Source organism: Protopterus annectens, chromosome 4.part1, assembly GCF_019279795.1.
Source record: "Protopterus annectens isolate FY-2018-M chromosome 4.part1, PAN1.0, whole genome shotgun sequence".
Lineage (NCBI taxonomy): Eukaryota > Metazoa > Chordata > Ceratodontiformes > Protopteridae > Protopterus > Protopterus annectens.
In genome coordinates this window covers 364,298,991-364,311,426 of record NC_056734.1, presented here as the reverse complement: position 1 = coordinate 364,311,426, position 12,436 = coordinate 364,298,991, and the positions used below count along the sequence as shown (strand labels likewise).

At 32.3% G+C, this 12,436-nt stretch overlaps 1 protein-coding gene across 1 annotated transcript in view; it reads right to left on the bottom strand.

Annotated features, from left to right (window-relative positions):
* The window catches only part of CCDC39 (coiled-coil domain containing 39), a 1,972,012-nt gene that overhangs the window by 1,245,323 nt on the left and 714,253 nt on the right, over positions 1 to 12,436 (bottom strand). Inside the window, exon 7 of the mRNA XM_044070181.1 lies at positions 495 to 686. Coding sequence (XP_043926116.1) covers positions 495 to 686 — 192 coding nt within the window. The remainder of the gene's footprint in view (positions 1 to 494; positions 687 to 12,436) is intronic.

Below are 12,436 nucleotides of genomic sequence, written 5' to 3'. Positions count from 1 at the left end.
TTTGGGTGAGTGGAAGGTAACTTGAATCTTTGGAACCTGTCCAGCTGCTATATACTTGGCAGGATATAACCTGTATAGCTATGGCTACTGCAGTAGTGATCAATATGATGAACCTCTACATGAAAAGCACATCAAGCAGGTTATATGAGCTCTGAAAAGAATATGTAACTAGAAGAATGATGTTTTATTTTGGGCTTGAGGGACTTTAGAGAAAAAGTCCCCATCCACATCAATCCTAACAAAATTAGATCTGTTGTTTAAGCACAAATTATTCTGCAATATGTAGGACAGAACCAAATGAAATTAAAGGACCTCCCAGATGGAAGCTTATACTTATCCCAATATAAAAAAATAATATCCTACGCATAGCATACTACTAATAAGTTAAATAGCTGCATTATTTTCTGTCTCTCAACTATACATCCATTCACAGAAAACAATTATGTTCAACATCTACATTTCACAATTAGATTGCTACTGTTATTACAGTCTACCTCATCTTGCAGACGACTACGATTGCTTTCAAAGTCTTGATAGTCCAATCTAAGTTTAGCAGCTTGTCTCTCAGCAACTGATATTTTCTTTTCATACTCTTTATTATTGCCAGTTTCACTCTCCAAGAAGTGAATCTTTTCCTTAATGACAGCTTCTCTCTCTCTTGTTTGTTGTTTCACTTCAGCCAGTAGCTGGAAAGAAAGAAAGAAATACATATTAATATGCTTTGAAAATCTAAACTGCTTACAGTAAATTTCATCACTATTTATTTTCTATTTTAACATACTCTGTTTTGTCTCAAATAAATAACATTTCACCCATTTTAAAATAACATTAAGGTTTTTGTATAACAAGGACAGGAAGGTTAAAAAACAAAATTTGTTAGTCACAAACACAAGCCAAAGTTTTTGCAATTTTTGTTTAAATGCTTTCATTATTTTACATCAGAATGTCTTCAGAAGCATTACTTTTTTGGTGAAACAGATTAAATAAGAAAACCAGAAGTTACATGATACACATCTCCCAATCACTAACAAAAATTAGAACTTTTCAATATTTAAGGAACCCATTTGTTAAAAATTCAAAACAAAATTCACATATTATTTTTAAAACACAGAATATTAGAATAAATAATGTATCACAAATAAGCCAGCAATATTTGCATTTATTATATTTGTAAGTCCCAGCTCTGGAAAATGTATTCAAATTTACCAATTTTTTCCTACTATAACTTTTATGTTACTGTCATGTTTAGAAGTAAATAAAGTTTTTTCTCCAAGTACTTTACTTAAATCTTTGTTACCTAGAATAATTTTCCAGTTATTGATGATTGTATTCTTTATACTATACATATCTGAAGTGATGGGTAATGGGAATGCTTCATTACAAGTTTGGTTATTTGACCTGTTTGTATTTATTTCTTTGATATTTCTTTCCATCAACATTTTTTTTTTCTCAATCACATTTAAGAGTGGCTTAGCTTTGACTTATCTCATCACTAAAACTTCTATGATCTCAGACAGGAAACAGTCATCATAACCTCCATCCAAAAATAATCATTTCAGATTATCTACATCTCCCATAAAAATACACTCATTACTAGCTAGTCTACTTAATCTAATAAATTGTCCTTTTATTACTCCTTTTTTCATGTGCTAAGGGTGCTGACTTTTCCTGTGTAAATAGTTATTCACAAAACTATATTTTCCAAACACCTTAATTAAAATTTCTTTGATTTTTTTCACCAACATGGTTAAATAAAAAATTTACTGTTTTCCTACACCACCTAATGTAAAATGTAAAAAAAATATATGTATTATTATTAATTTATTTGAAAAATTCATGAAATTCATTCATCACTCCTATCGCACCAGTAAATAACCAAATCATAGATGAATCATTTGTAAAATATTAGTTTAGAAAACAACTTTTGGAAACTGAAAAATTTGTGTTTGCACCATGGCATGCCATCAGTGAAAACAGGCACTACCCTTACCCACATCGTTATTCTTTTTTTCTGTTTGAAAAGTCTTCCCTCGAATGTAAAAAAAAAAAAAAAAAAAAAAAAAAAAAAAAAAATATATATATATATATATATATATGTATTATCTAGGACTAATTCAAACAAAAAATAAATTGTGTTAATAAACCTATTATCAAAATTTGTGAACTTAGTGAGATACTTCCTCATAAAATCTAAACCTTGTTCCTGATGTATATTAATATACAAGGAAACTACATCCACATCCTGACTGTTTTTCACAATCTACTTAATGTAGCAATTCTAATAAATGCCAGGAATCTCCTAAATAAAATTTTTATTCCTAAACTACAGGGTTCAAAATATGATCTAAATAAACTGAAATTTTTTTTATTTTAGAAAAGTTGGTAGCAACTACAGGTCTGAAAGATGTTTTTTCTTTATTCTTGTGGATCTTAGGTATCCCAAATAGCCTAGCCATTTTGGGATAGTCACCTTTAAAAAACTTTATAAATCAAAGTCAATGTAGACTTGACACAGGCTGTCAAATAATAACTTATCAATCTCAGAAAACTTCTTATAAAGCAGTGTTTTGGTTACTTGTTCAACAATGGTGTTAATTGTCTGCTTCCCTTTAGTCTTTAAAGGATAACCCAAGCCTGCTCTGTATGCTTCTGCATCTCTTAGCAGCTTTTTACATTTTTTGTTGATTATCATCAAAACATGCCTATTTACTTTGGCTGCCATTTCATATCATTTGAACATGAGAAAAGGAGTAATAAAAGTACAATTTATTACTTTAAGTAGACTAACTAGTACTGAGTATATTTTTATAGAAGATGTAGATTATCTGAAAAGACAGCAGTTATAATGATGGCTTCCTGTCAGAGATCACAGAAGTTTTAGTGATGAGACAAGACAAAGGTAAGCCACTCTTAAATCTGAGTGAGCGAATACTGATGGAAAGCAATATCAAAGAAATAAATATAAACAAGTCAAATAAATAAAATTTTCAACAGATGGTTCCCATAACCCATCACTTCAGATATATATAGTACGAAAGATATAACAACTGATAACTAGACATTTATTCCAGGTAACAAAGGTTTGAATAAAGCAGTTGGAGAAAAACCTTTATTTACTTAAAAATGTGACAGTAACATAAAAGTTGTATTAGAAAACAAATACACAGATACATTTGAATATGTTTTCCAAAGTTGGAACTTATAAATGTAAATATTGTAGGTTTATTTGTGGTGCATCTAATGTATATGTGAGAGACGACAAAATAATTTGGGCAAAAGAAAAATTTGACCATAACTCCATGGGTATAGTCTATTTAGCAAGCTGTGAGACCTGTGGTAGTTATTACATAGGAAAAATATTAGAAAATTATCCAAAAGAATATATGAACACACAGTGGCTATAAAAAACAAAGATTTTAGTAATTACTTATCTAAACATGCTGTAAATGTTAAAACTGTAGTAAATGTCATTTTTTGTACTTGACAATTCCAGTTCTAATGAATTTGTAGGCAATTATAATTTACATTTAGAATGTAAGGAAACAGAGTGGCAAATTATGTTGGCATCTGATAAGACACCTGGACTTAATGAATTTACAAACATCAAATGTTTTTTGCTAGCTCAGAAAATATAATTAACATACACTATTTATCAATAATAATGCATTTTAAGTGGATTTATTTATTCTAATATTGGATATTTTAATTATAATGTGAATTTTATATTATATTATATTTTTAACAAATGGATTCTTTAAAAAATGAAAGGGTCCAATTTAGTTAGCAATTGGGAGATGTGTATCATGTGACTTCTGGTTTTGCTATTTAAACTGTTTCACAGAAAATGGTAATATTTCTGAAGAAGTTCTGATGTAAAGTAAAGAACAAACACACTATAACAGTAATTACAAATGCACTGGCTTGTGTTTGTGAAGAACAAATTTTGTTTTTTATTGCTGAAGATGTTTTGTTCTACACTGTGGTTGTTTTTGGTTTTAGTAGTGATTGCATGGTGATGCAAAGTATGGCCAACAGTTTTCTTGGGAAGACGCCAACATGGATTTATCCACACAATCCGTTCCTTTAGAATTGATGACTCTCCTGCAAATTTGGAGCTTTTCTCCCCGGGCCTCTGCTGAAAAAGGGCTTTTAGCCCAGCCAGACATTCCCGGTCAACAAATGTAAAATAAATAATAAATAAATGCTGATGTCTGTGGTATCAGAAGTTTGTGGATTATTAGAACAATTCAAATTGAATAGTCATTCCATCAATAATGGTACAATGCTCTTTAAAAATGTATTGAACAACAATGCTTTTAACAATGTATGTTGTCCACTGAGCTCTTCAAGTTCAAGGCTGAGGAATGCACACTGATAGCAAACCATTCAGGTATGAATGTTTCAATTAATAGACTTCTAAGAACTGAAAAAAATCCATTTAGTCAAGTACCAGAAGAAGGCGAAACAATTTTTAAAACTTTGAGTGTCAGTCAAGACTCAAACACTATCCATATTTGCAAGAAGTTAATTTTGATTTAGAAAACAAGACAGTGAAGCTGAAGTCTTTACAGCATGAAGTATTTTATTTACAATGACGTATAAAATTAGAGCATGTCCCATTAGGTTTAAGGCAAATGGAGTGAGTAAGAGCGACAAGCTTTACAGTGATTTAAGTCACGCTTTTTTAAAACATGAGTGTGGCAATGATGAAATTGTTAGTTGATGATCACCATGGCAAAATACAATGCCTAGATACAAAAGTTTAACTACTGGATGAAACTATAAGAAAAAATTGTTTTTGCCAAGTTGTAGTGAACTTTAAAATGGAATGGCAGCCAAAGTAAATAGGCATGTTTCGATAATAATCAACAAAAAATGTATAAAGCTGCTAAGAGATTTTGAAGCATACAGAGTAGGCTTGGCTTATCCTTTATAGACTAAAGGACAACAGACAATTAACACCGATGCTGAGCAAGTAACAAAAACAATGCTTTGTAAGAAATGTTCTGGGAATGATATATTATTATTTGACACACTATGTCAGGTCTACATTGACTTTGATTTATATTAGTTTTTTAAAAGATGGAATATCCCAAAATGGCTAGGCTATTTGGGATACCTAAGATTCGCAAGAATAAAAAAAAAAAAAAAAAAAAAAAAACACATTTCAGACCTATAGTCACCACTGATTTTTATAAAAAGGAAACAATTCCAGTTGATTTAGATCACATTTTGAACCCTGTAGTTCAGGAACCAAAATTTTATTTAAGAGATTCCTGGCATTTTTTAAAATTGCTATGCAAAGTAGATTGTCAAGAACATTTAAGGTTTTTAATAACTTTGGATGTAGTTTCCTTGTATACTAGTATACATCAGGGATAAGGTTTGTATTTTGTTAGGAAGTATCTCACTAAGTTCACCAATTTTGATAATAGGCTTATTAGTACAATTTGTTTTTTGTTTGAGGTAAGAATTTTCAAACAGAAAAAAGGAGTACCGATGGGGCAAATATAGCATCTGATTTCACCAATTTGGTAATTGCATGGTGAGAACGTGAATTTTTCAGTTTCCAGCATTTCTGGTGTGCTATGAGTGATGACATTACTGTATTTTTCAAAAATATTAATAACAGCACAGATTTTTTTTATGTTTTACATTACATGTTATAGGTAAAACACTCAATTTTTGGACTTAACCATTGAATTTGATGAAACAAATAAGTAAAGCGTTTAGAAAAGACAGTTTTGTGAATACCTATTTACAGAGGAAAAGTCAACATCCTTTGCACATGAAATAAGAAGTAAGAAAAGGAGAATGTATTACATTAAATAGACTAAATAGTAATAAGTGTATTTTTATGGGAGAGGTAAATTATCAGAAAATATTATTTTTGGATACAGATTATGATGAGACGTTTTCCTGTTGGAGATCATAGAAGAAGTTGTAGTAATGAGACAAGACAAAGGTAAGCCACTCTTAAATGTTAAATTAAATACAATACATGTAAATATTGTAGGTTTTTGTGATGCATGAAATGTATATGTGAAAGGAGTTGGCAAAACAATTTGGGAGAAAGAAAAATTTGATTGTAACTGCATGGGTATAGTCTACTTAGCAAGCTGTGAGACCTGTCATAGTTATTATGTAAGAAAAAAATATTAGAAAATTATCAAAAAGAATATATGAACACTCAGTGGCTATAAAAAACAAATATTTTAGTAATTCCTTAGCGAAGCACACCACAGAATGTGAGAACTTTATAAAATTTCAGGTTTTTGCTTGACAATGTCAATTCAAATGAATTTTTAGGTAATTATACTTTACATTTAAAATGTAAGGAAGCAGAGTGGCAAATTAGATTGTGTGATAAGAAACCAGGACTTAATGAATTTCTAAACATCACATGTTTTGCTAGCTCAGAGAATATAATTAACACTTATTATTTATCATAATGCATTTTAGGTGGATTTATTTATTCTAATATTGGGTATTTTAATTATATGAATTTTATGTTGTATTTTTAACAAATGGTTTCTTTAAATACTGAAAGGGTCTAGTTTTTGTTAGTGATTGAGAGATATGTATCATGTGACTTCTGGTTTAGTTATTTAAACCATCTGACAGAAAAAAGTAATGTTTCTAAAGAAATTCTGATGTAAAATAAAGAACAAAAGTGCTAAAACAGAAATTGCAAATGCTTTGGCTTATGTATGTGATAAACAAATTTTGTTTTTTTATTGTTGAAGTTTTTTTGTTCTAGACCATGGTAGTTTAAGGATAGGAAAGCTACAGACTAGAAGAATACCCATTAATAAAATCAAAATACATCAATATTCAGAGAAAATAGATGCATTTTACAGGAATTATTTTAAAAAATCAAATGATTATGTTAAGGGAACAGCTGGTCCCCGAGTTGTCTTCAGCACAGAAAAGCAGATTTTCGTGTAGCTATTTGCTTAAATGACATATGGGTTAAAAAGATGCCATATGACAATCCTCCTTCAACAAAAGATATAAAACTGTTTATTGTAAGAACAGTAATGCCCCTGTCTATAGCCCACTCCCAGAACCACACTGCCTTTCTATATAGGTACACCGGTATGCCACATTTTCCCACTCGCATACTGCATGACATAGCCTAGCTGCCTTAACAGAACAGGTGGGGCTCTGGTCATCCATACCCCCTAGAAAGTTTAAGGCCAGCCACATTTGTCCTTATCTCTAGCCAGTTTAAGGGAAGCCTCTTTTGTGAAGCACCCCCATTCCTGGTACAAAACAGGAGTCAGTGTGAGATTCCTAATCTCCTGGTGAAACTTTCATCATTCACACCAATGAGGGGTTTTGCTGCAGGAAGAGAACGACCATACCCGTTGAAAATCATTCTTCACTCACCCTGGTGAAAATATCCTATTGATGACTATGACTTCCTCATCTCTGTCCTTCCATTTATTTTTAAACACCTTTATTAAATTATCACCTAAGACATAAGCATGCATACATTAATAAAAAAACAAACCATATTAACACTTTTAGTGTGTTGCACATCACACACACACACACACACACACACACACACACACACAATTTTTCTTTATAACAACTGTCATTCACTTTAACATTATGTAAATTTCTCAATTCCTGCCTTCACTCATACCTCACTCCTCCTCCAGCACATTATTCTGCATGTATTGTTTCCATAAATTCCATGTATTTCTATGTAATATGATTCTTAATTTTTTTAAAGATCCCACTACCAGTTCTACCTCTAACAACATCCAATACTTCAATAACAGTTGGCAGAGATTTTGATTTCCATTTTCTAGTAATTGCTTTTTTGGCAGCCATTAGCATTAGACTTAATAAGGCCTACAATGTCTAGTCGGATCCTATGTCCCAGCTCAAAAGAATTATTTATTTAGTTACAGCATTTGCCTTCCCCAATATTTGTGACAGATTACTCTGCAGATAAGTTTTTATCTGTCAACTCATTACACTCCCAAAAAACATGTTCCAGGTTAACTCACTCCTTCCCATCAGCATTTGCTATATTCTTCAGGAAAAATCTTTAAAGTCTGCTTGGGGTATAAAAATACCTATGCACACACTTCCAAGCAAAAAAAAAAAACTAAACTTTCTGGACTTTGTTGGATACTTGGGAGCCATACCATACATTTTCCATTTTTCCTTTGAAACTTGATTTCTCAGTTTCTCTTCCTAATCTTTTAAAACCTCCTCTGATTGATTCTTATAGTTATCAAGCAATATTTTATATGTCCTAATGATCTCTTTTTAACAGCAGCTTCAGTTGTTGACCTGAATGAACACTCTACCAGAGTTGGTCTTTCACCTAGTACTCTCCTATCCCTTTCTCTTTCCCTATACTCTAATATCAATCCCTGATAGGGAAGGCAATATTTAACCTGCCATCCATACTTCTGTTTGGGTTCATCCCACTATATTACCTTTCCCTCTCTAGCTATTGTTTCCATAAATGGTTCCTTTGCCAGTTTTCTACAGTAAATTTCAATCTCCCCTTTTGCTTATTTTCTGTACCCTTACTTGTAGTCACGCATAATAGAATAATCTCCTTTCTCCTGTTGACTTATTTCTGAGAATACTTTCTGCAAATGTATGACTATAATACTCTGCATGGTTATTATTCTCCTTAAGCATATGCATCCAAAATCCTACTCCCTCCTTATTTCTTTAACTTGCCCAGCTTAGCTTGATCATCATCATCCTTTCCACTTTGACTGATAACCTTCTGCTTATGTTATGCATATGAGCCTTAACTGCACAGCTCTAAAACAGCTATACAAATCAGGTAACCATAAACCACCTAACTCTATGAGGAGAATCAACTTATTCTACTTACCTCTTTCCTCCCCCCAAATAAATTCCTTCAGCTCTTTGTTAATTGCTGTCCACAACTTCTCTGTTTGATAAAAAAATCTGCCTGACCTGTACATACAATTAAAAGGACTAAACTCCTTTTCACTGGTTTTGTCTTACTATCCCTATCCATAAACAACTTCCATTTTTTCAGTTTTTGTATTATTTTGTTTAGACTCTTTCCACATATCCTTAGCTGCCATAACAGAATACTTTTTAATCAATACACTTAAATACTTCATCTAATTGTGTCCCATCTATATAGGTATTGTTGAACCACTTCATGTGTGGGTACATAATTTATTCCTGTAGGCTTTTATCTTCATTGATTTTATTGTGAAAAGACCTAAAAATGTCTCAAAATTTTAGACAGCAATGAAATGTTCTTTTCTGCATTTAGCAAGTACAAAATAACATAATCTGAAAATAAAGCCAGCTTTTCTTGATTACCATACCAATTATATCCTTGAATTTCGGAGTCCCTTATTTTCTTTGTCAACAGCTCTAAGTATAAAGCAAATAATAAATGGGAAAGAGGGCATCTTGTATGGTTCCTCTGTTCAAGTACAGCTTATCAGAGCAGAATGCTCCCACCTTAATTCTTGCCTACAACCTTTCAAAAATCTTCTTAATCAACCCAATTATTTTATCAGGGAATGCAAATGCATCCATTGCCATACTCACAAAATCTCAGCTTACTCCACTGAATGCTTTCTCTGCATTAAGACCCACCAACAACAAAACTATTTTCATACATTTTGCTTCTCTCTGGTTCATCACTGTTCTATTAATGTTGTCAAATGTCTGCCTCCACTCCACACTAATCTATATCTATCAATTTTGGCAACACCTTTACCATTCTCTTAGTATATACAGAAAGACTTTATACTCACGGTTTAAAATTTATAAGAGTCTATTCGAAGCTGGGTCTGATGGGTGTGCCTCTCCTTAGGTAATAGAGCCACCACAGCATTTTTCCATGGTCTTGGTGCTTCCCTCCTTTCAGAATACCATCAAACAATATCTTCCACAGGAATATCATCTGTTCCTGGAAACTTCCTCGCTGATTGATTATAAATCTCCATTTTAATCTCACCGCATCACAATTTTTATCTCACCTCCTCCTATCCTAAGTGTTAATTGTTTAGCCTCAACTTCCTCTGAGCTTGACATAATTAAGTCTTTCATAAATAATTCCATTTGTGCCTCTTCTTTGTTTCCACATTCCTCTGCTTTATACAAATGTTCTTAACATATCTCTTAAAATATCTCTACAACTGCAATATCTCTAGTCATTTTTCTTGTCACGGGCTCCCTAAATTTGGTGTCAACTCCTTTGATTTTCTGTTGTCCAAGTCATTGTGCTAAGGGCTATTCTGCTCAGGAGTAATTAAAAAATGGATGCTTAACAGCAATATTTTAATCTCAAGCATATTATCCAAATGATACCTTATTTTCTCTTCAGCACACTGCAGTTGCTCCTCTTTTTTTTCTGTGAGATTCCTTATTCTGCAATACTTTAACCTTTGTTAGCCCCTATAACAATATCTCTTTCTCTTTTATTTCTACCCCCCTATTTTAAACCCCATTTTCATTTTATCCCACTCACTAGCTATGCCTTCTGAAGAAATTTCTCTCATTCCTAATAACTCTCAAATGATTTCCACTACCCAATTCCTTAAATTCCTCTCTTTTGAACAGTAAAGCAGCAAAGCACCCGTATCTCCTTTTCCACTTAATTGCCCCATATTTTGTCTAGCTTCTTTATCTGTGCATTATCTGAAAAAGTTATTGGATTATGTAATGAACTTGTCAATAAAATGTACATGCTTCTATGAAATATAATTTCTAGCCATTATTGTAATTTGGGGAATAATATGTGAATTCTGTATGATTTCCTATTACTGAATTTGCATCTTCCATATCAAATATTTTTCATAAATTTCTTCAGAAATCTACCCTCTTGTTATATTTTCCCTTTTACGTCCCCCTGATACATCCTCACTAATGCAAATCAAGTTGCAGTCCCTATAAATAATATTCTCAGTTGAAAAGCTGATTATTTCTCCCAAAATTTCCTTAAGCTCCATAATAGCAGTTTTTGGTAAAATGTAAACACATGCTATAGTAATCCTCCTTCCTAGCCAATAGCCCCTTACTGTCAACAAATATAATTACTGTCTTTTTTCCCATTTTATCACTACTGGGACCCTTCTAGCAATCATTATTATAATTCCCCTTTTATTTTTCCCCCTGATATTCTGCTGAATATCCATCCTGAAATCCTTTCTTTGTCAAATTCACAAGCTCATTTCCATACTGCTATTTGAACCCTATATTTCATAATATAATTCAATATTCTTTCCTTGTTTTCTATACCAATTAGTAAAAAACTACAGGAAAAACCTAGCCAAGCTAGAGTTTTCACTGTGTGATACTTTAAGCCTCCTGTAATAGAGCCCCATGGGATAATATGCAAATTGGTTTGTCTGTGTGACCTTTCTACTCTTTGGGGTGGTTGTTTCTATACATGTAAGCCCATTTACATTCCAATATATTGTCCCAACAGTAGCCATTATGGTAGAAAACTATTGCTCTCACCTATTGTACATGATAGTTCTTTTAAAATGTCTATTTCCAGCTTTTGCCTTACTGTTTGGCAGGCTGATCTTTTATTGGGATATTTCTTCTCAACTCCATTTGATCTGATGTCACAATTTTTTAAAGACTTTCTGCTTTAATGAAAACCCTCAAACAATAAATACATTTTCAGACCCTCCAGATCCAAAGAAAAAAACACACAAAACTATGTAGATTTCTAATAAATTAAGCTACCAGATAGAGGCAATTACCCCAAATAGATGGCTGCATCCACAGGCATTACCTAATTGAAAATTAAGGTCAACTATGCAAAAGCACACACACTGCACTGTGTTCCCACTTACCTTGATTGCTGTTTGTTCTTTTCACAGATCTTTTCCTCTCCTAAATATGTGATATGGAAGATGCAAATTCAGTGAAAACCAACTTGCAAGATTTCAGAAAACATTAACTTTAAGCCCTAAAATGTGTACTGGCTACCTTTAAATACAATTAAATTGTGCAATGTTCTATTAAATGCATTAAAATATTAAGGTTGCTGGAGAGGTTACTATGTCTTATATACTTCCCCCAATGTCAGACTTTTTCACTGAATTGCTTATACTGTAGCTTCAAATTTGCATTTCTGTCAGCAAAGTCCTCAAAAATCTCAACAGTAATTGCACACATCTGCAGCCAATTCCTTTAAAAGTAAAAGTAGTCAGTAATGTGGAAAAACAACAACTTTCTTGAGTAAAAAACAAGGATTCCCAGAGACAAGGCTGTGGCACACTTTTTAATGTAAAAGCCAAACACAGAAGTGCTTCTTCAGACAAATAACTTCACCACAATACACATTTATATAGTAAAATCAGCAATCAGTTATTAAAATGAGAAATTATCACTTAGGTAAGATTTAAAAAACTACACTGAGAAGAGAGAGCTTCATTGGATTTTGAGGTTT